Source organism: Liolophura sinensis, chromosome 4 (assembly GCF_032854445.1).
Source record: "Liolophura sinensis isolate JHLJ2023 chromosome 4, CUHK_Ljap_v2, whole genome shotgun sequence".
NCBI lineage: Eukaryota > Metazoa > Mollusca > Polyplacophora > Chitonida > Chitonidae > Liolophura > Liolophura sinensis.
In genome coordinates, this window is record NC_088298.1 from 14422225 (window position 1) to 14447557 (window position 25333).

The 25333-nt window shown below is 37.5% G+C and overlaps 1 protein-coding gene across 1 annotated transcript in view; it reads left to right on the forward strand.

The window, feature by feature from the left end:
• Positions 1-25333, forward strand: part of LOC135464434 (hyccin-like) — a 163981-nt gene that overhangs the window by 2618 nt on the left and 136030 nt on the right. Inside the window, exons 3-4 of the mRNA XM_064741860.1 lie at positions 10789-10893; positions 18853-18987. Of these exons, the coding sequence (XP_064597930.1) occupies positions 10789-10893; positions 18853-18987 (240 nt within the window). The remainder of the gene's footprint in view (positions 1-10788; positions 10894-18852; positions 18988-25333) is intronic.

Here is a 25333-nt window from a genome sequence, read left to right on the forward strand (position 1 = left end):
AGCCTGAAAATACAGATGCAATTTTTGGAAACATTCCTGTGGAGAAAATTTTAAGACCCTTATTGTCAATGTTACATGTACATGTATATATAATAGTGGACCAAAGTTTCAACCATACTTTAAATTTTGATGTAAACCATCATGATTGCATGATAGTGAGCACTTTGTCTTCACTACTTGTGCATGCTATAAGTGAACCTGCAGGATCCAACAAGGGCAACAACTCACTCTTTGCAAGCAGAACAGATATTCCAAAAACATAAGAGATAATACAATATTCCATGTAAAAAAATACTCATGCACTGTTATACAGTGTGTGAAGAAAGTTCCACTCCAAGCTGAATGACATTTTTGGTATTATATAGGTACATGTACATGCGGACTTCAGAGTGGTGATACCTTTGTGTATGATATCAACTTGAATCTCCAACTAAACCGACTTAGAACATTTGATTGGTGTAATTGGTGAACCGTTTCACAGTGCAACTTATAGACATGGCTGTACATGTAGATATTACTCTGAACAGCCTAGCCCTGCCATCTTTTTACATGTTACCAGTGGATTGTGGTTGTGTTTTTGGATGTAGAGTTCTCAACTGAAACAGGTCTCTATTTTAGAGAAATAATGATGTTTTCTTTGGCCACAAAGTTGTTGAAACATGACAAATGTGATTGAAAAGTTACTAGGTTTTGAGACCTTATAAAGTCATCAGCCAGTAGAAGAAATTTCACCTAAGTTTTATGATTCTCTTCTCAAACAAAGGACTGGACCTTAAAGTGAAAAACAAACAATAATTACAATGATATTTTGAATATAAAGTAATGATGTTGACATGCATTGAAAGCACATACAATGAACGCAATAATATTCCAGGTTTTGGAATGTCTCAGAAAGTGATAGTGCAAATGGGTTATGACTGATGATATGTAAGAACTCTCTAATGGTGTTCAAACTATGAGAGTAAATGTATTCTAAATTGGAAACAACTGGAGCTTTTGTTGGGATGATTGAAAACTGGATCTGTGTGATAGGCCAAAATGAAGACATTAACTGGCCAAACTGAAGACATTATCCAGCCAAAATGAAGACATTAACTGACTGTCTTCATAGGGCTCTCATATGTAGGTATGAAAATATCTACATGTATAGTACATGTATGTGTATTCCTTTCACGCGCCATTTTATGAAGTTTTCACGTTTTTACAAAATCCCTTATATTTGTGCGTGGTATTGGCGTATGGAGAGGCCTCAATGTGTGTATTCATCTGTTGAGAATACAATGCCGGACAAATCAGTGTGGCTGATAATGTAATGTTAAGTCCATCCAAAAATTTAGAATTGCAAATTAACAAATAATCAGTGATGTTATATATCCAAAATGTGGCAAACTTGCAGAGTGGTCTCCCTTTTATTGGCTGAGTTAAATTGGCCTGTTTAAAGTTGTCTCCCTTGAATTAGAATATATCCAGTTGTGCCCATGTAACTACACCTTACATGTACTCTGTGACCTGCTTTAGCTCTTTGAGAGTCATCGTGAAACCCACAACCATCTGCAGGTTGCTGGAATACCTTCCCACATATGGCCGGAGAAAGCTGTCATGTAGTAATATTATAACATAATCAAGCCTCTGGGTGCTGGGACGATATACTATCTGAAGGACTTCTTCACTGTTATTTTACTGTTAGAATGATTGATATGTCAAACATCCCTTTCGCAGCTCATCATGATGAGGTCACATTATGAAAAGACATAATGACAGTACAACAGAGAATGATACAATTGTAACATTGTAGATTTTGTGGTACAAAGGATTAGAAAATATGCCACCTCCCTGTTGACTGCTTTGCACCAGTCTAATCAAAAGATTAAGGATAAAGCAGAATAAATGGAGTCTGCAGGCATATGTATGTCTGCCCTAGTAGAACAGGGCATCTCTCTTCTCACATTTATCCCAGGCCAAAATTTAAATTATTTGTTTAAGGTACAGTAAATGACCTAAAAATTCACCCATGATTAGGTAGCACATTTTACCTTTTTCTGAGAGTTTTATCCATCTTAGAAAGATGTTTTGAGGTTGTCTGGAAAGTAGGAAGATACTCTACTGGAAAAATGCATGTGTCAGCACCATTCCCAATAGTTTGTACCTTTTACATGTAGTCTAAAAAAAGCATTTTTGGGTGAAATTTTGGGTCATTTACTGTACATACATAATGTTGGTACTGTAATTCCTCAACTTTTTCAAGGTGTTTATTCTAGCATATTCTGAGAACATTATTCTACACCGACTGATAAAATTATACTTTTTGTGAAGTTCCTGAAATTGGTCAATCCAGCCAATGTAGTTTTGTCTCATTAAGCAAATTAAACAGGTGCATAAATCTCACTGAAAGTTGTTCTTTGATGCGAGAAGGTTGAGGAATTAGGTTAACATAGGCTTTTCACTGTTTAATATGCTGTTTAGATGTCACAGAAGTACATGACGCAGTTCAAGTAATGCAAAGTCTCACTTTTACCTGAGCTACCTGAATTTTCTACAATTAAACACAAGTCCTCGTGACAACATGTAAATAATGTTCTGTTTTTGCATGAATTTCACGGCGATATTTCTCATGAATGATTGTGGTTTTTTGTGCAGCTGTGTTTGTATGTACATGTAGGTACATGTATTACGGCTGGTATGAAGTCAGTGGTACATATGCATCGATGGCAGTGGGCAGGGGAATATACTACATGTATGCCAGTAGTGCCAGATGGTGCTAAATTTGTAGAGGGAAAGTGAGGCGTCGTTGTACTAAAGCAGTAGCTAGGACCTAATGAGTTTAACAAGATGTTAACTAGTGTAAGAGCAAACAAAGGCCAGGACATCAGCATACAAGATACATCGCAAGGTTGAGCAAAGGAAATAAATATACAAGGCTGAAGGAATGAATTAGTTCTACATGTACAATTAGATTGACAGCAGAATCAACGGGTCATGGGCATACATATAGTTATTTGTAGGTTTTTAGCGTCCTTATATGAATTATGCCTGTATCGTATGCATGTACATGTGGCTTTAGTTGATCAGGTATATTTTTCTGTATCAGTTTACGGGTAAAATACCACCTTCGTGAATGAAATTTGTACAATGTGCTGTAGTCTTTTTGTGGTGTTGTGTCCTTAATGGCTGTGGAACCTTGTTGCGAGAGACAATTGACCATTGTCCCACACCTGCTCTTTCTCTTGACATAGTCACTCTTGTTTGATCCTCCGCAATCTATTATGTTGGTATACGTGACATCAAAGGGATATGTTGCATTTGATTTATAAACATTGTGTGCAGCATTGGGTTGACCCATGTACTTCGGTTTCCCCTCATGTTTGACCAAATAGGTGTACAGGATTAATAGATCCATATAAATATTCAACACACCACTGCTGGAAAGCATTTTTAAGTTTTGTTGTGATTGGCATTTATAGTACTAGGTTTTATAAAGCTGGTATTGTTGCCAGGGAGGAAACAAGGTTTATAACAGGGATGAAGTGTTGGGTGGATGAGGTTGGAGTTTAGGTTGGGGAAATTCCCTGGAAATAGCAGCAGTATTAAAGCTACTGCACGTTTATATGTCATGTTAAATAACATCTGGGGAATTCCCCAGAGGACAATCACAGCAGGTCATGAACATGCTGATTGTGAGGTCAAGGTGAGCGAATTTTACCAGATAAGGGTTACAGTTAAACCATTAAGAACTGGTGATGATAATGCTACATGAAGAACGTAGCTGTACCTGTGTTCACATGCATGTACATGTACCCTGGATAGTTGATCCACTAAACAGTTTTCCAGTGTAATAGATCAACATCAGACATACATTAAAGGAGAGGAAAACTTAAAAACATGACACTATCAGCTGAAAAGAGCACATTTTTTTCTATCTGGTGCTGCCTGCTTCATAAGTTTGCGACTTTCCTTGCCATACATGTAAAGCCTGAAAACGGCAAAGTTGGCATAAATCGCTGAGTCCATCGCGTCCTCCATCTTTAACATCCTGTAATTTATGCTGGGGGTGTGTTGCCCCTCAGCCAGTAAGAGTCGTTAAAACTGCCAGCTTGTTCGTGTAAACTTGGAACCTACATCCAACATTCCAGTTTCCCGATCGTCAAGCAGAAGACGAACTGTCCTGTTCGCTACCTTCCGAGAAGAAGAGATCTACCGGAAATGTACGAAATGTCCGATGGCAATTCTCCTCCTAACACAGAAGACGTCAGGACTAGTTCTTAGGCAAAATGGAGTTGCCCACAGCGGATTTTGGCGCAGACTTTATTTATAAATTATCAACTTGAGGCACATATTAGAATTTTTTTATGGCATGCACCTGAGAGGAAAAGCATGCTCTTTTCAATGGTATTTGAATGATATTTAAATTTTTTCTCCTTTAACTGCCATGAAGTTCTGCATTCATTAGCGTAGATAGATGACTTGCACTCTCAGCCATGTATGATTTAGGTCCAACATATACATTTCTTTTGCCAGCTCTTATGAAATTTACACTCCAGGTGAGACCAATATTAAAATCTTTTGTTAGAGATCCAACATGGTCATCGTGCAAGTGTATTAAAGTCTGTATATGTACTGCTAGGCTGTACTTGCTTAGATTAAACAAAAACAACACTTTATCTTATCAGACTTCTTGTACTGTGCTTTTCTTGGAGCGTTGCATTGCATGTGTACGTCAGTAACATTCCTGACTAAATTGCCACTTTTCTACTGATGATGATTGGCTTCATTAAAGTTCACTTGCCAATTAGTAGGCAAGATGTATTTCTTGCCTACTATAGAGTTAAATGTACTCTGAGAATTTATAATATGAAAGTAACTGATTGAACCGGCATATGGTACGTGAGCTGTGGTGTTGTTTCGGATTTCTCTAATACGGTGTATCCCATAACCTTGTAAGAATTTTAGAGGAAAAAAAAAAAAAAAAACAGCTGTTTAGGTCTGTTTTCACCGGAAATAACCAAGGTTGAGTTATTTGATTTGGTTGTCTTTTCTTTGAAGGCACCTGGAAACGTGTAGATTTGTCATTGGATGTTCACTCCTTGAAACAGCCTACACATATGTATGTGTCATTTGTGTGCGTGGCATACATTCTGCATTCTGATGAGTCAACATGCAAAGATAAATGTTTGGGAAGAGACGAGGGGAACTAGATATTGAACTACATTGGGTTTTAGGCAGTGAAACTGCATTTACTTGGGTTGACCAATTTTCAGGGCCTCATAGAAAGTATAATTTGATCATTCTACTCAGAATAATGCCCTCAGATAATACTTGAAATAAACATTTAGCAAACATGCGAAAAGGTTCAAGAATTACATAACAGTGAATTGAACATGTTTCAAGCTGATAAACAACAAATATCTCTTATTCATTGCTTGTTCAGGACCACAAACAGGGGACTTTTGAACAGAGGCCAGTCCCCAGTGGCATGAACCTCATGTACACAGTCTTCCCTCGCCTGAGGCGTTGTTTGTTTGGAACACGATTGATTTCCATGGAAACCACTAAATATTGATTAAACGAGTAGACAGATGTCAATTCTACCAGGCTTATGTATCTATCTAATTCTTATTGATTTTGTACCTGTACGACTGCAGGTGATTCATTCGTTATCTCAGCATTTACCTGACTTCTCCTACATGCATTATTTACCTGTGTATGTCGAGTTGAAACAAAGCATATGGTCAGCAGGAGTATTCATTCTGAACTGGATGCTATTCTTTTGAAGAATACTGCATTTCACCTTTGAGAAGGTCTGCCAGCAAGCTGCAGATGGTTGTGGGTTTCCCCAGCCCGGTTTCCTCCCACCATAATGCTGCCGCCGTTGTGTAAGTGAAATATTCTTGAGCACGGCATAAAACAGCAATCAAATAAAATAAATAAATAAATAAAATGTGTGTTATAAACAGTGTGTGCAGCATTGGGTTGACCCATGTACCTCTGTTTTCCCTCATGTTTAACCAAATAGGTGTACAGTATTAATGGATCTATATAAACATTCTACATGCCAGTGCTCGTTTCCTCCCACCGTAATGCTAGCTGCCGTCATATAAGTGAAATATTCTTGAGCAAAACACCAATAAACAGTCAAATAAATAAATAAATATTAGCCAGCTTACGTTCATTGTACTAATGAACTTCATGAGATTTCACAAGGGTACATATAAAAAAAGAAATAAAAACAGAAACAACACAGGAATCCTGTCAAAGGTGTGCAATGTTGTTCATCAACCTACTTCACAGTTCAGCCAATTAATTGCCTGGTGTCAGTAAATTCTAAAATACCCTATTTCTACTAAAATTTGGGACTACTGGTCTGCTCCTTTTAGCCAGTATATTTGTAATTCTAGCAGGAATATTGAGTTTCTATTTTCTCACATGGTTAGACCATCTTATGAACAACATACTCTTATGTTTTCCAAAAGGCTGGTAAATGTAATATTCTCTACTTTCAACACTGCTAAATCCGTCCCAAATTTTAGAAGAATTAGGATCAGCAAGAAAAGGCGCAGGACTTTCGACTGACATTGCATGCTTTCATTTTTCTTCTTTTTTTTTTTCTCCATTTTAAAAAAAACCCTGCTGCATAAATTAGGTTTTGTGAATGTTATGCAGGGGACTTGACACTTTTGTCTTGGTCAACAACCACAGGGATCAGTTGTATTCAAAAACTATGAATGCATTAGATAGTGAGAAAGTATTATCAGCTGTGAGCAGTGTATATGTAACATCTTTTTGCCTTGGTTGAACATGTTTAAGAATTGGTTTTACAGAAAAGGCAGTGTATGTTATCAAGGATCCACATGACATGTTGTGATTTGTATCCTGCTCGTTGTCAGATGAAGTGTAACTTGATAGTCTTACACCTGATCAGATGTCATTTTGACTGTCACACATCTGTCATCTTGACAGTCTGACATGCATACCTGTAATCTTAATTCTATTCTTTACCAGTGGAACATTTTAAAAGTGAAAGCATACGTAAAACCCTAGCTTTGGGTGGTAAAAGTTTTAGCTGGTATTAAGCCTCAGAAAGTTTGAAGCCGATTGAGTGAAAAATTCTTCAAGTTAAATATGATTTTAAAACACCATTCAAGTACATTTACCTGTAAATTAAAATAACCAGTTTCATTAGCGAATCATATGGACTGCAGTGCAGTGAGGAATATTAAAGCTGTTAGCATGGTTAACACAATGACCCAGGAGCCTCTCACCAATGCGGTTGCTATGAGTTGAAGCCAGTTCATTCTGGCTTTCTCTAAAGTCATATGTGGGAAGATCCTGTAGGCAACCTGTGGATGGTCGTGAGTTTGTCCTGGGCTATTATGACCACTGTCGTACAAGTGAAAATTTCTACAGCTGTCGTATTAAAGAAAACATAAATCAAATAGGTAAATAAATATACAGTGTGCTTTATTTATTTACAGTTGTGTATTAAATAAGAATCTTTCAATTCTTATGACAGTCTAATATCTGTATTGCGGGTTCTGTTTGACAAACTGGACAAGATTGTATTATGTGGTGTAGCTAGAGCTGACAGCAGGCAATCGTTTGATCAACAACAACGTATAAACTAGCATGAATACTGATTTAAATCATTTTCTCACAACATTCCTTGCACCTCACTGTCATCATTGAAACCTTTGGATGAATCTGTCTAAATTTCTTACGTTATGTGCATTTTAGCTTTTTGATGGTTTAATTTTGTCGAACGTTGTTCTGGAAATTGGGCTCAGGGTTAAAATTTCACATCCACGGTTTAAGTCCTTGTATGCCCTTCTCATCCCGTGAAACTTACAATGTTTTTCGATGCCTGCGTACCTGTATATACAGTGTATCTAGCTGTTTAAATGTGACACAGTGTTATACACAAACATCATGCAGTGCAGTGACTCAGCAATTATGAAGCCTAGAAACCAGCTGTGCGATCTTAACATGTGGCATGTAAATTTAATGTCCACCTATGTAAGATTTTAAAATCATCCTGCAATCTTCGTTCTTGCCTTGGCTTGTATGCTTATCAAGGTTTTCATGCTGTATACTTTCGTATGGACTGGATGAAGCATCATTTCTAGTGGTTATGGCATGGCATTTTAGTGAGCCAGTAATTGTATTACAATGGCATTAGGACTTGGACAGCGCACCTTTTCTATGTTGCATGTAGCTAGTGATGTACATACATATTTAATTTGTACAATAGTGCAGAAATTTGGTGTCCGACTTTCCCTGTAAATGCTGGATATGTATTGCTCTCTTCCTCTCTCAGCCTCCCCCCACCCCAACAAAAGTATTTGTATTTGTCAGATAGAATATATATTTTGATAGTGCAATATTCAAGATGGCCTGATACAGGAGGGTTTTTCGGCTACATGGACAGCTATGTAGATTTAATAAAATCTTTGTCAGGGTATCATGTAGATGATTTCTTCATAGTGACAGAAAATCAATGATATAGAAATGATGTCTGGAGGTTTAAATGTGACAGCTGAGAGGTGCTATGTACATGTAGCTAAAAGGGCAGAGTGGGGTACACTCATGAGCCAAGGCAATTTTGATCCGAATGGGGTGTAGAAGAGTCGAGTATTTATGGGTACACATTATCAGACGTGATCCGTGTGGTTGCTGGCAGAGGGCACTTAGAGTCTGTGGCTCTGGATGTGTTCTTCTGAGATGCGATCGCTGAAACTTAAGAAAGTCTATTGATAGAGACATTTTCTGTTATTGATTTGTGTAGAGTGTTTCTCCTGTAGAAGGATTTAAGTATCCTTGATGCTACACTTAAACTTCTCAAGGGGACTGTTGCATGTATAGGTTACCTCCCCTTATGCCCAGGTTTTCCCACCACCATCTGTTTTTGTCTTTGTTCCAGCACGTTTTTTTTTTTTGTTTGCCATTTGTTTATCAGACCATTCATGCTTTGTTATATGTTAGTAAAAAATTGTCCGATTGCATGTTTGCATCATCTGCATTGGTGAATAAAGTCAGACAAGGGTCATCATTAAGAGATTTGGTCACATTCTTTCTGCGAAAACGAGACTTAAATAACTTTTTCTTCAAATCTATAAACTTATAAAGAATACTTTATAAAAATCAGCACATTGTATTATGTAATATGAACTGAACTCATCAAACATAAACAGACACATTTTTCTGTTGTTTCAACTGAACCACAGGTAATTGATTTTGTGTTTACATGTATATGTGTATTGCACTTGTAAATGTTTTCTTGTTTAGTTGTGAAGAGAACAATTTAGGCTGACTTAAATTCTGTCTGATAGACCCTACATTGTGCATACTGCTTTGTTTCCTGAGTGGTGAACATAAAAACATAAGCACAATTTATTTATATTTACACAAAATATAAATTCTTGTATATTGTACATCTTCTTCTTCCGGGAAGATCAATACTGTCATATTGACTGAGTTTGTTACCTTCTGAAAATAAAGATATTATTATTATTATTATTATCCTTGGGTTTTATTTGTAGTTATTGAAGTATCGAACGGGAGCCTCCGTGGCTCAGTTGGTTATCGCGCTTACACAGCGTAATGACCCAGGCTGTGCCTGGTTTCCTCCCACCATAATGCTGGCCGCTGTGGTATGAGTGAAATATTCTTGAGTACGGCGTAAAATACCAATCATATAAATGAATAAATAAAGTATCAATCTTTTGATTGGGTTGGGGTGATCTGGAATCTTTATTGACAAATTTATTTCCCACTTGTTGTGTAATATTTTTGATGTTAAAATCTCCCCTGATCATACTCCCCTCTAATACTGTGATACCATGTACTGAATTTCATTGAATTATTGCATTAAAATTGTGTTTGTCTCTGAAAAAAATTTCATACAGTAACCTGTATCATACATGTCTCTCAGTAACATCTGGTTTTATGTTGTGAAAGTGCTACATGTACTTTACTTCTATAGAAACTATAGATGAAATGTTTAAAATAATGAAAAAAATTTCATACAGTAACCTGTATCATACATGTCTCTCAGTAACATCTGGTTTTATGTTGTGAAAGTGCTACATGTACTTTATTTCTATAGAAACTATAGATGAAAAGTTTAAAATAATATCAAAGGAAAAATGGTGTGGTTCAATTTAACATATTAACCTACATTTTTGCTGCTAATGCCGGTTGATCAGATTCACGTTCTACATGTTCTACATTCATGAAAATAAGTTTCTTGGAGAGATTTGATTACAGAGCAAACACCATGGTTCAGAAGGATTTCTGACGAACAACACTAATTGAGCTGTATAACTAAAGAGCACTAAAAGATGAAAACTTTTAACAGTCTGTGCCCTATGTTAAGGGTTTTTCTACTCACGTGATGTCAAGGAAGGCAGATAGACTATTGAGTGGGCCAGTTAAAAAGTTGCAGATATGACACTGAAAAGTTGCACTTTCATATTTGAAAGGATTCAGGAAGTAGAGTATGCTGGAATGACGTCAAGAGCGCTCATAGGTATGAGCTGTCATTTCTGCCTATATGTCAGTAATGGGTGACCCATGTGTTCTTTCAAAAGTGGACGTGACAGAAAACTTTTATTTCCATATTATAATTCAGTACTTACAATACCGGTTTTAATACATTGCATTTTTTTTTTTACACTTGATGAAAACAATTCTTGATCCCTATAAATTAACTCTCTTTTGAAAAGGAGCAGACATTTTTGCACTAAAGTAGCTCTTCAAGGAATGAAAGTTAATGATTGAATTGTACTGATATTGCAGGTGTTGCCGACAGAAGAATTGCACAGCTATGCCAGCACCCTCCACAGCTGTGATGAGCTCATTGAGCACCTCTACAAACTGTTTGAAGGCAAACCATCCATTGAGGTGAGAGCTGATTTTTGTGTGCGTGTGTGTGTTTTATATTCATTTTATCTTGTTTTTTATTCCATTTATGTCTTACAGCATACTCAGGAATTGTTCACCTATATTTAACATGGCATGGTCAGTCTTCAGGGTCACATGCAGGCAATTTTTCATTGCCATGATTGTCACCGAAATTGGAGTCAAAGGCAAAAAAATTCCGAATTAAGAGGAGTTGTGTTTAAAAATGTGTTTATTTTGATTTTTTGGTGGGTTGAAAATGTGTAATCACACATGATGCTTATTTTCTGTATCAATATCTTTGTGGCATATTTATCGTAATATTAGATAATATATATGTAGCATTGAAAACCTGTCTGCCTTTAAAGTTTACATCGTCAAATATAATGTGTGCCTCAGCAGTGTCCAGAAATACTTCAAATTATTTTTTACCAAGAAATTCAGCAAAAACTATTTGTTTCTAAGGTGAGCTTTTGGGACCATACTTTCCAAAGGTTTTCATGAGGGAAAAACCAGGGAAAATTCATGTTAAGAAAGAGATTTGACAATTGGTTCAAATATGCTATCATATTTCATCGTACTTTAAATGCTTATTTATGACGCATCCAAAATTCTAAAAAAATAAAATAAGTGGAAATTGTTTGGAGTACAGATGTATTTTTGTCAAGATCAGTCTTCGATCAATATAAGCTGTCAGCTACCAAGCCTACAGATAAGCAGCCTTCAAGGGCATTCTCATCCTGTCACCTACAAACTGTTGGTGCCTGACAAAGTTCACATGTTAATAACTAAAGGAATTCTTGAAAATACCACCTAGATTGAATATTTGCAGGCTTGAGCGACGATGTATGTGAGAAAAAATGTAGATCTGTGACAGTTTCCCTCAAAATCTGGCAAAGTGCATTGTGAGCCTCATAGTTTTTATTCATTTGTGGAGTGGGATTTTCTTATGTCTACCTCTGTGAAACGATTGGTAATATTCAAACTTAATCTGCTCCTATGATGTAATGTACTACTTTATGTTTTTTGAGTATGGTGTAAAACACCAATCAAATAAATAAATGAAATTTCACCTGAAAAAGGATATTCTTGCAAGTCATAAGAAGGCCATGACATGTTTTATTTTGTGCTGAAATTTTCATTTTTCCAATGGGATATCAGTTGAGTTTCCATGAAAACCTCAATATTATCACCTTTATCACTTCACCTCAACTTTCTACAACTAAGATCAATAGAACAGTCAGAATCAGACAAGTTGGATAACTGGGTCCAGGATGAAATGTGAGGTCAGATACAGTTAGCTGCATGTGTACACGTGCAATCCTGGGTCAAACCTACGACCTTAAAAGATGAAGTTTTAGCATCCTCGCTTAGTGTTCAGTCTGAAGGGGATAGTGCAATGACTGGTTGCGGTGCCTTCCTTGCCTTCAGTAAGTCTTCTCAGTGAAGCAGCCATAGATAAAAGAGTGGTGGAAATCCGTCCTGCAACAAGGAGGCACATTACATGTATATGCACTCTTTGTCATCATATGACTGAAAATTAAGTACGACTTTAAACCCTAAGCACTCACTCACTCACTCAGTCTTCAGTCCCCAGATTGTGTGACGTGTACGCATGTAATTTGGTAGTGGAGCCTGAATGCCCTGTGGTTTCCTGGAGTCCTAGCTGCGAGGTTATTTTGGTACCAGTTGATTCTTATGGTACATGTACGTGTACCTGGTTGTGAAGTTGACTAATGCAGTATGGTATCCGAGCTTGTTTACATGAGGTAGTTTGTTTTACATATACATGTATGCATCTGTGGGTTACTATACATGTCTTGTATGCATGCAAGCTTAAGGTACATGTATGCTGTACAGTGTGTGTGCCTTAGAGTTGTATGCAGCACCAGGTATAAGTCATGTATACTGTATGTGTGCTTTGGAGTTGTATGCATGCACAAGGTGTAAGTAAAGTATACTGTATTTGTACCTTGGAGTTGTATGCATGCACCAGGTATAAGTAATGTATGCTGTATGTGTGCCTTGGAGTTGAATGCATGCACCAGGGATAAGTAATGTATACTGTATGTGTGCTTTGGAGTTGTATGCATGCACAAGGTGTAAGTAAAGTATACTGTATTTGTGCCTTGGAGTTGTATGCATGCACCAGGTATAAGTAATGTATACTGTATGTGTGCTTTGGAGTTGTATGCATGTGCCAGGTTTAAGTAATGTATACTGTATGTGTGCTTTGGAGTAGTATGCGTGCACAAGGTGTTAGTGGTGTATACTGTATTTGTTGCCTTGGAGTTGTATGCATGCACCAGGTATAAGTAATGTATGCCTTGTGTGCAAGCAAGATGCATACTGGATGCCTAGTATGCATACACAAGGTACACTGTATTTATGCCTGAGGTATAATGTGTGCGTTAAAGCTGTGTGCACACGTATTGTGGATGCCTTGTATACACATGTATAGTGGATGCCTTTTATGCACACAATATTGTTTACCTTGTATGGACACATGAGGTATACCATATTCATGCCAGGGTAGGCTGTGTTCCTTGAAGTTGTTTATATGCATGAGGTATGTTTTATATCTTGTTTACCTGCCTGACATATACTTCATATGCCTTGTGTACAAGCACGCGGTATAGAGTGTATGCATCTGACATCACAGATGGGGATGTATATTGTTGTCATCAAGTCCATACCTGTTCTTTCTCAGTACCTTGGCTGCATTGTGCCAACGCCTGGCTGCTTTCTCGCTTATCGAATTACTGAATCGATAGAAGAATTGAATAAAGTAAGAGTATCTCTTAATGAGGAGCCGAATTGAATTAATTCAAAGGGCAGTGCCTCCATTCGGGCGCTATTTTTTTTCTTTTGAAACTGCGCCAAAGCTGAGATTGTCTGGTTTTGAGTATCAGATGTCCGCACTCACACCAGACTGGCTCACCTGTCTTTTACCTGGTATCAGCTTCGTTAAGCAAGTTCCGTACAGGTGTGATCTGTTGATACTGTTGATACTGTTGCCATGGAAACGAGGTGTTGTGCCTGAGGCTTCTTCCATCTGTCTTTCTCTGTGACTTGGGTTTGACACATGATTCTGTGTGTGTCAATATGGGGATGTTTCAGGTCTAACTAACCCTGCTAGATGCTTACGTGTACATAAGGAAATTTCAGTTTGTTTCCTAAAGGTATATAATTTTCATTTCTGTCTTGCCCAATATTCTTTAAACACTGACAAGCTTTTATTAAAACATCACCGTGTAAGTTATTAAATGACTTCTTCAAGTCAAGTGCATGTGGCATTGCTCGTGCACGTAACTTGTAAATATTGAACATCATTACGCTACATATATGTATATGTACGTGTAGATGTACATGTACGTGTAGATGTACATGTACGTGTACATGTAGATGTACATGTATGTGTACATGTAGATGTACGTGTACATGTAGATGTATGTGTACATGTACATGTATGTGTACATGCAGATGTATGTGTATGTGTACATGTAGATGTATGTGTATGTGTACATGTAGATGTACATGTATGTGTACATGCAGATGTATGTGTATGTGTACATGTAGATGTACGTGTATGTGTAAATGTAGATGTGCGTGTACTTGGGGTTTTATGTTGCACTTAGCAGTTGTTCAGTCACATGACGAGGAGGAGTCATTATAGGTGTGTGTACATAAATTGTATTCTCTTGTGGCAGAGTCTTGTGGCAGGTTGCCAAATTGCTACCACCACTTAAGTGACTATATCATGTCGAAACACCAGGCATGACATCCCACCTTGTCACATTGCACATGTCCCGACACCAGGTCAAGCGGTCATGTTTTCTTCCTCTAACCTCCAAGTCTTTATTATGACCCGAACTGGATTTGGTCGCGGGGTTTCCCCACTTTCAAGGAGAACGCTCTAACCATTAGACCACCAAAGTGATACATTTATATTCATTCTATATATTCATATTTATTTATGTATTTATTTCACTGGTGTTTTATGCCGTACTTAAGAATGTTTCACTTATGTGATGGCAGCCATCATTATGGTGGGAGGAGCAGGGTAGACCCCGGGGGAAACCCACGACTATCTGCAGGTTGCTGGCAGACCTTACAATGTACAGCCGGCTATATATTCATAACATAACCCTATGGGAGTCAATTCATGTAAATGTATATAGGTTGATGGCTGTATTGTGTAAGCATTCTATACATACATTTAGCTATTATAGATTGCCTATGGATTATGGTAGCACCATGGAACTGTCGTGCATGACCTGAAGTTTCACTCATGTCAATAAGTAGTAGTATTTTTCTGATTCTGAGAGATCTATTGATCTATAAAGAAAAGCCTTGAAAAACCTGGAAATATGAAATCTCTGCTAAGAGAAGCTACATCAGGCTCCTACATGTACTCTCCTCAGAATGGACAACGATTCAGTTGGATAACTTTAGAAAAGGAAAGTTTCTACAAGTGGTTGCTATTTACTATCTGAAACATATTTTATTTGATCATACGCAAACTATTTTATAACACATTATTTTTTTTCTTAATTTGTTTCCAGTACAAACCAGATATTTGCATGCTCATTATCAACTGGGGTTCAGGGGGAATGTGGAGAAGAAGTGTCAGTTTTACATTTTTTTTGCTGCAAAATAGCTTTGTTGTTATTTTAAAGTTTTTAAATACTTAAAACTAAGTCGTGGTTACAAATTTGTTCTATAAACACTTGGTGAATTCAAAATTCACTTCTGAACTAAGGAAATTTGACCATTTTTCATGTTGGCACAAATGTTTACAGACACAACGTAAGGAATCATAGTCATCTTACATACACGACTTTCGCAGTTTGACAAAACTAGTGAACAATCTCTAAAGCACATCAGCTGGTATGAGAGTGACTTTGTGGTCAGGTTGCTGTTGGTGGTTTTAGGTTCTAACCATTGTTGATATATGTGGTCGTATATTGTGATTCTTCAGTCTTTTCGAATGTTTGCAAGGTGTATATATAAGGATTATTATCCTTTTTTGGCCAACTTAACCAGTGCAGTTTTGTCTCCAAAACCAAATGAAAAATGTACATAAATTGCATTGAAAGTTGAGAAAAGGTTGAGAAATTAGGGTATATACATGCAGGTTAGAGATTTCATAAGAAAACTGTTGATTTTCTTGAATTTGATTTCTTGTAAACGTTTTTGCTTGGCCCTCTTGAGGACTGTCTGAAACTATTAGACTGTATTAGACTGAATTAGCATAAGTGAAATACATAAAATTCAAACACCTGAGAACCTGAGCTTTGTAATTTACCTGCACTGAGGACTCCTTTACATAAACATGTTTGGGTGTAGTACCCTCCATGTTGACTGTCATTAAACAAACACCTGTCTGGCAGTAGACAAATGAAGTGGGAGATTTAAGGATAGAAAGATGTTTACCTTGGACTGGTTTAAGTGCATTTTAATTTACCCATAATCTGATGTTTTTCTGCCCACTCTGTCCTGTAACTACTTGTTAAATACGATTACAATGTATCAAATTACAATTTTGGAATGACACAAATGTGACAATAATGAGGTTTCAGAAGTTATGAGGGTAACAGTTAGTGTGCTGTTGACATTTGAGAGCTTTCAAAGAGACTAATGAAAATGCGAAACATAACAAAACCCAGTGAAAAGAGTTGTTGGGCTGGGAAGGGTATTGCATGGAAGCTAACAGCATTTTCAGGTGGATGTTTTCTGCAGTGTTATTGTCTAAAGTTTAATGTTCAGGCCGGGTTCAAGGTTTAGTTGTTTATCAAAATTTGGCATACAACATATTTACTGCAGGTTTGAATACAGTTGACTACTTCAGTGGCCTAATGGTCAAGTGTCCGTTTCAAACTTGGGTCGTCGTCAGATGACTGAAAAGCTGTTAAGTATGACGTTAAACCCTAAGCACACACTCGTTCACTTGAAGTTGGGAGACCCGGGATCAAATCTGGTTTGGGTCATACCAGAAACATAGTACTTGTTGTTGCTTTGCTTGGCACTCAGCAGTTTATAGAGCAAGGAAACAGAACTGGTTGGCCTGATGTCAGCATAATGTGACAGGGTATGATGTTATTTCTGGCGTCTTTGGCACTATACGTCAGTGGCCTGCCATGGACTTGCCCAGCCACAAGAAGACACAATATACATATATGTACACTTGAAGACAATTGCTGCTGACATTTTAATAGTAATATTCTGTTCCAGCCCATTCACTCTACTTGTGAAAAATCAAAGGTGAACTATGACTTATGTGAGCATACTGTGCCAATGGTTTTGAAACATAGTGCTATGCCACACATTACTGCACAAGATATGAGTGAGTGAGTGAGTGAGTGCTTGGGGTTTAAAGTCGTAATTAACAATTTTTCAGTGGTATGACCACGAAGAAATCCTTAGAGTGCACATAATGTGCCTCCTTGTTGCAGTATGGATTTCCACCACTCTTTCATCTAGTGCTGCTTCACTGAGACGTCTTACCAAAGGCAAATAAGGCACATCGCCCGAGGCATTTTACTGATACAGGTCAACCAGTGGTTGCATTGTCCCCTTAATACTGAACGCCAAGCGAGAAAGTTATAACTTCCTTTTTTAAGGCCTTAGATGTGACTCGATCCAGGATTGACCCTGGAAATACCGCCTCCCGAAGCAGACGCTCTACCAACTGTGCTATTGGGGCCGGTGCACAAGACATGTACAGCTTTCCAGACATACACATTGAAATTACTGCGATAGTTTTTGGAATGAGATTTCGGTGACGCTGGAAAGAGTTGATCTGCCTAGAGAAATATTACTGCGATTAATTTGTACAATTGCATTGAATCAAATGCAAGAGTAAACAGAAAACCATGCAATTCTGATCACACACAAGTAAATTGTTGATGTAAATAGTAGATAAAATATTGCATAATCAGTCACCGTATATATTGTTGTTATACTGGAATTGATTTAGCACAATGAAATGAAATCTTAGTCAATTTGTATGATGCAAATATACATCACTAAACTGTATATAATGTACATATATACATCTAGATCAGTACCGGTTGTAAATATTTGTTGTCAGACACTGTTTTACAGTGTGATCTGAACAAAAAAAGTAGTTATTATGTATGTATACATATATATATATATATATATATATATATATATATATATATATATATATATATATATGCAAATTAACCCAGCATGTTGAAAGTGGTGCTTGTTGAAATTGTCTCCAGGCCATTTATGAGATCTGAGGATTCTGTAACCTACACACATACTTAAAAGATTTGTGATGTAATCATTGCCTAATTTATGTTCCCAAATGTACATGCATGTGCACATTTTTGATATTTAAACACTGCATGTCCTACCTGGGGTCCCCCATAATACACTCAGCAAGTAAGTGTATTGGATTGGATGCATAGTGGCAGAGAAAATTGGACAAAAGTGTTCATATAACATTCCTGCCTTTGTAGTTACATCATTGCTATATTCAACACTGTTCTGAAGAACTTTTCACTCACATGTATACAATGTCAGGTATGTCAGTTTTATGCGCACACCTATTGACTCATCTCCAACTGACTGAAAAATTGTCAGGTAAAACCCTTATGGTACATACATACATACATGCCTACAGACATACAGACGTACATGCACACATGCATACAGACATACATACATACATGCATACATACACGCATGCATGCATACATACATGCTTACATACATACATTTTTTTGGGCAGAGGAATTCCTAGTTATCTGCACATGTATAAAATTATTCCTTTGGCAAGCTACTGAACAGTTTTCCCTTGCAGGATTTATAGACATAATATCATTGGAGCTGAACAGTTAAGTGTATAATAAATCATTTATATATAATACATGTACATAATATTTTGGCCCATACATGCTCCATTTTCTGTTCTCTTTGTCTTTTCAGACACTGGACCCAGTTTGCCATCAATTGTTTGAGTTTTATCGCTCAGATGAAGAACAGTTACAGAGGTTCAGTCTGGAGTTTGTCCCCACGCTTATCTGGCTCTATTTTGATACCTTAGCTCGCAATGATAAAAAGGTGAGACTACACTTTTTTACTTAGTTCAGGGGTGACAAATTTCAGTTGATCAGCTGATCCGATGTGTTCGAAGGGAAATTAGGATTTTCAAAGTACTTTATTTTTATCCAAAATCACCGGCCCTATTTGTCTTGGTAACAGAGGCAAGCTAGGATGAAGTTGATCCACTGAACAGCTTAGCATGATGAATAAGCAATTTGAGTAACACTGAAGAAATTCATTTTGACAATTCTCCTGACGATTACTTAATTAAAGTCAAAATACTGAGGTCGTCAAAATCAATTTTTTCGGGGGTAAGCCAGTAGAAGAAATTTCAGCTGATTTTCATGGAAAGGATTCTCTTCCCTGGTTAGTAAAATACATTTTATTTTTTATTAATGTTACATAATTTTTTTATTTCATTTGTGTCTTACACCATGCTCAATAATATTTCACTTATACAACGGCGGCCAGCAATATGGTGGGAGGAAACTGGGCAGAGCCCGGGGGAAACCCATGACCATCTGCAGGTTGCTTGCAGACCTTCCCTTGTAAGGCCGGAGAGGAAGCCAGGATGAGCTGGACTTGAACTCATAGCGACCGCATTGGTGCGGTGGCATTACGCTGTGTTTGCGCGCTAACCAACTCAGTCACGAAAGCTCCCCATGATTTTTTAATGTTATGTTGTTGTTGAACCATAACCTAGAGACTAGCAGTTGACATGGTAGAGTTGTCACTGTAAATATATCTGCCCTATCCCAGTTGTAAGCTATGCTATTACATTCTTATCATTACCTAACTGGGAAGATGGTCTTTGCGAGTGTGCTGTCGTAATTGTCAAAACAACAAGGTCATATCTGCAGCCATTTTAGTTCCGGAAAACGTTTTGACTCCCAAACTGTTGGTTGCCCGAACTTAGTAGGCGTTTTAGGGGGGGGGGGGGTGCGAATGGGAGGTGCCTGCCAGCGCAGACATATGGGGGAAGGTCTGCCAGCAACCTGCAGATGGCTGTGGGTTTCTCCTGGGCTCTGCCAAGTTTCCTCCCACCATAATGCTTGTCACCATTGTAGAAGTGAAATAAGAACGGCATAGAACACCAAGCAAATAAATAGTGAATTGAACAAAAAATATGATGGCTTACCAATAAAAAATTTAATTTTGTACAAATTTCTTTCATTCACAGTTTATGATTGTCCAGTTGAAATTAGAGTTGAATTTTATAGAATTTGTTTGCACACATCACATTAATAAAGTCTGATTTTTTTCTAGATTTAACCCTGAACTGTATACTCTACAAAAATCTGTTCTTCATATATCTTGAAGTAATTCTTACTTTATGACACCAAGTTATATGTGAATATTACAGACAATAATTTCAAAGATACATATAATATGAATGCATTTTGAGCAAGTCGAATTTCACTCACGGGTAAGCTGCTCTTGGCATCATCCTGAAAGCCGTGCTTGAAGAATATTTCACTTCTATGAAGAGGGTCAGTGTTATGGTTGAAGGAAATCAGGCAGAGCCCAGGGGAAACCCATGACCATCCGCAGGTTGCTGTCAGACCTTCCCACGTACACATTTTTTGAATTCTATTGAGATGAATGTTTGAATTGCTATTAAATATCTTGCATGCTGCTCAGGATGAAAAAAGACCATTCTGTACTCAGATCATCTTGAACCTTTAACACTGTACAGTATATGTATTTTATAAAAGTATAATAATTGTATTAACTATCATATTGATGTGCATGTAACAATATCCTAGCCCGGGACCCAAGTTTTTGCCCAAGATGATTAGTGAGCCTGCCCTTTGATTTTATACTCAAAGTCTTTGTAACTGAGAATTGCTCTGCAGATGGAGGGTATGAGGGCAGGTGAGATACCTCAATGTCGTGACTGTAGAAACATGTGCGTGAGCCACTGTCAACTTCTTGGTGCTCATTAGGGCAGCTGTAGCAAATTGTCTTGATTATCTATGAGCATGTTTCAAAAGCTACAGGTATGTTATTTACGGCCGTCAATTTGCTTTATTTGCTGAAAACTCTGTCAGTGGTGTGCTGCAGGTACGTCTACAATCACGACTCACCTGCACCACTTTAATGATGTAGGGTTCCTACGATTGCAAGCCATATCTGAATGAGCAGTATGTCTTTAGACTAGGAATCACTCATGCGTGACAATGTAATAATGACGACAGTTCTGGAGGTATATTCAGGGCCATATATACATGTACTTTAACAATGTATGGGTGCTCAAGTAATATATCTGCTCTCCCAGAAATCAAATCTTGGTAGCTTAATATGGAATCAATTCCACCAGGGGATGAAATTGCTTACAAAATATCACTGGCCAGTAAGACCATAACCGATCCTGGTTGACATTAGCTGATCGTTCATGCAGATGTGTATTAAAGGAAAACATGAGCAAAACATTGTATGATTTATTTATTTTCAGCGAAATGTATGCATTTAGGAGAAGCTATATTTTTAGATTTTTGTCAATGCATGTCGCGATGCTGTCACTGTGGCGACAGATTCAAATGTGTAGAAGTCATAGGCCAGCCAGACCTGTTTTAATTGCTTGTTTATTGTCTCTGCTGGTCTGACCAAAAATTGAAACTTTTACTATTTGAATACCAAACAGACCATGGCGTAAAATTTGAGTCCTATGTATACACCAGAAAGTTGCTTTAATATTAGCTTATGAACAAAATATGAATGTGAGTTTAGAATCCGGATTTGATCCATGTAGTGTTTTGGGTTCTTCTAGCTTGCCTGTATGAAGTAAGCAGAGGTATTGTGAGAGGTGGTGAAAATGTTTTTTTTGGGAGGGGGGGTGGGGGGAGTTAACTCCTGTATAACAGACTCTCATACATGGATTGAAGGTTAAGCGTCTTTTTGAAACTCCTGTATAATGGGCTCTCATACATGGCTTGAAGGTTAAGCTTTTTTAAACTCCAGTATAATGGGCTCTCATACATGGATTGAAGGTTAAGCTTCTTTTTGAAACACCTGTATAATGGACTGTCTTACATGGATTGAAGGTTAAGCTTCTTCTTTAAACTCCTGTATAATCGGCTCTCATGCATGGATTGAAGGTTAAGCTTCTTTTTTAAACCCCTGTATAATGGGCTCTCATACATGGATTGAAGGTTAAGCTTCTTTTTGAAACTCCTGTATAATGGACTCTCTTACATGGATTGAAGGTTAAGCTTCTTCTTTAAACTCCTGTATAATCGGCTCTCATACATGGATTGAAGGTTATAAAGCTTTTTTTCAGCTCCCTGTTCTAAGGAATGGTGAGTAAATGTACATAGGTGTATGGTAGGTTAAGCTTTTTTTTTAGCTAATGTGTATTGGGAATTGGTACATGGATTGAAGGTTAAGCTTTTTAGCTCCCTTGGCTAAGGTGTATATATGGTGTGTAAATGTACATACTCAGATGGAGGGTTAAGCTGTTTTTTTATGTAGCACCCAGTCTAAGACATGGTGTGTAAATGTACCTACTCATCTCCTGCCAAACAATTGCCACCCATTGTGCATGGATATAGCCAAATGCAGTTCACGATTTGCATACAAAGATCAGTGTCCACAGTGACGTTTTTTACCAGCACAACATTTTCTGCAGTCTTTATGCATATGATAAACAGTCGTATTTATGACAGTGTTATAATTTTGACCTTTCATTCCTGTTGATTTAATGCAGAAAAACTTAAAATGATTCACATATTTTTCCTTTTGTCCTGTACCATATTGTTTTTATACCTGCAACATCTATAGGACCCATGTACACGTTAGACATGCTAGGTCAGACAAGTTCACACCTGTCTGCCAGAGATAAATGCTCTGTTGAGGTGCTAAGTACCTGTTAACGAGGTAGATTACTACAGATAATTATATTGGCTCGTTGGAACGTCCAGGTAGAACATACATGTAGATGTAGGTGATTACTTCTCTGGTCAGATGGCGACCAGTGGATAAGTCATTTCCAGATAATTACTGATGATCTGTGGGTATTAAAGGCCTGGCAGTCCTGCACACGCCCTGCTGGGCTATATACTGTTGTGCCGGTACAGCTTTATTGATGTTCGGTAGTAAGCAGTATTGCTCCTGAAGTTGAACATTTTTCATGTGACACATTTTGCTTTATTCTGATTGATTCATCCATCTTATAGGGACATTTTGGAGTTCTTTTGTAAAGTTTGGTTAATTTTTTTTTACCAGAAAAACTTAAATGTTGATATTAAAAGTATGATTTCAAGGCCTTAACATTTATGTGCTTCTGAAAATGCATTTTTACAGGTCAAACTTCAGGTGAAATATAGTAAACCTATTCTACTGTACACAAGTGTGTGAGCTTTATGTTTCTTTTTTTTTTTTCACGCATTACCTCCAGCCATGCTTTAATATATTGATTCCTCTGCAATTTGTCTTCATTTGTCTTTGCACCCCAAGTTAAATTTTTTTTTTTTTTTTTTTCGTGTCCTGTCTCCAGCTATTTTGTGGGTGATACATGTACATGTTTGTTGTTTTTATACTGTCTGGTGCTCACCTTGACCTTTTCACTCCAGAATAATGTGGCTTATCTTCACCAACCTTGCCTTGTATTTATTTATTTATTTGAGTGGTGTTTTATGCCGTACTCAAGAATGTTTCACTTATACAACGGCGGCCATCATTATGGTGGGAGGAAACCAGGTGAAGCCCTGGGAAAACCCACAACCATCCGCAGGTTGCTGCAGACCTTCCCACGTATGGCCAGAGAGGAAGCCAGCATGAGCTGGGCTTGAACTCACATCTTGCCTTGTAGGTTCATGCTTGGCCATTTACAGGTAGGAGAACAAGAAGGGTGTTGATAACCAGGTTCCTTTGAGGATTGACTGGGTTTGTCAAGGCTTTTCTGTTTTGTGAACTCACTCTGTTCTCCTGTAAATGCAGTTTTAAATAAGCTTTTCATGTGGGGCTATAGTTTCTTATGCAATCATCTGTCTGGAGAAGCTTATTGTGTCTCTGACCACTTTACGAGATTCATGGTTTGTCAAAGTTTATCTAATCTTTGGGCTTCATTTTCTCTGGTATACACAGTGTCGATAGAAAACTTTCCATATCTGTCTTAGTACTGGGAGACTTTGTTATGGGCCAATGCATGTGCCTTCCTAGATTTCCTAGACAGAATGTTTAAAACATCCACATAGACAGTGACTGTTTTCTGCTGAGTGATTGCTGTGGCCACACATGGTCATAGATAGCCAATCAGTGGTAGCGATGTCACAGGGTTGCATTTGCCCTTACCCCTGTAAGGTGTACTAGAGGTACACTTGAGGTGCATCTGAGGTGTACCATTGGAGGCGTAGCATATCAGAACTGAGGTGTATTGAAGGTGTATCTGAGGTATTGCCAAATATGTAAATTAGTACCTCAATGGAGGTGTACCCGGTAAATATTCGGTAAAAATATGATGCCTGAGGTGTATCTGAGGCTTGCTTATAGGCAAGGTGGATGGATACTGTTTTCACTTTTCTTTTGATAGAATACTGACTCAAAAACTTAATTATTGGCTGTATAAATTACAGATAAATTTAAGCAAGTTTGTTAGTGCATGCTGTTCTTTGTTTACAGTAGGCTATCTGTAAATCTCAGCTGAGTTTAATGACAATAACAGTGATATACATTTACATTAGGCTTTCTAGCTGCTTCAAAACTTAGAGCTACTCTTTTTCTGTGCCTTTAGAACTGTTCATGTGTCCAAATCAGTGCATAATTGAATTGTTTTTGAACATCCTAGAATATATATGCACCATGTTCAAGGCAACCATCATGGAGTAATGAGGGGCAAATATATCCATGCTCTGTGATTGGTCAGTATTTGCAAACTGAATGGCAAGTCATTACGGAGTGAGAGATAGGCTTATATATATTTAATAAATATTTTTCTTTTGCACAAAAATATTTGAAATTTTGTACATACCATTTTATGTGAAGTAAAATTTAAATCTGATCTCTTGTCTTAAAACTTTAAAAAAGTGGCTGAGGAGTACCTGTCAGAGGTACATAACCAGTAAATTATAATCAAAAACTCGAAAGTTTTTAAAGATGTACCTGAGATATATCATTTACTGTTTTTTTAACTTGCAGAGTTTCTAAGGTGTACGTGAGGTACATCATCTTAGTGATTTTCTTTTAAGTTCCTGAGGTACATCTGAGCTATGGGTATATGGCTGGGGTGTACTTGAGGTACAGTACACCTCAGATAATATAAATGCGGTGTATCCCTCATCTATACATCACACTAAAGTGTACACCTCAGGTCTGTAATGGTGCCACCAATAGCTGGTACACAGCTTGCCAAAGGCAGTTCAGAATT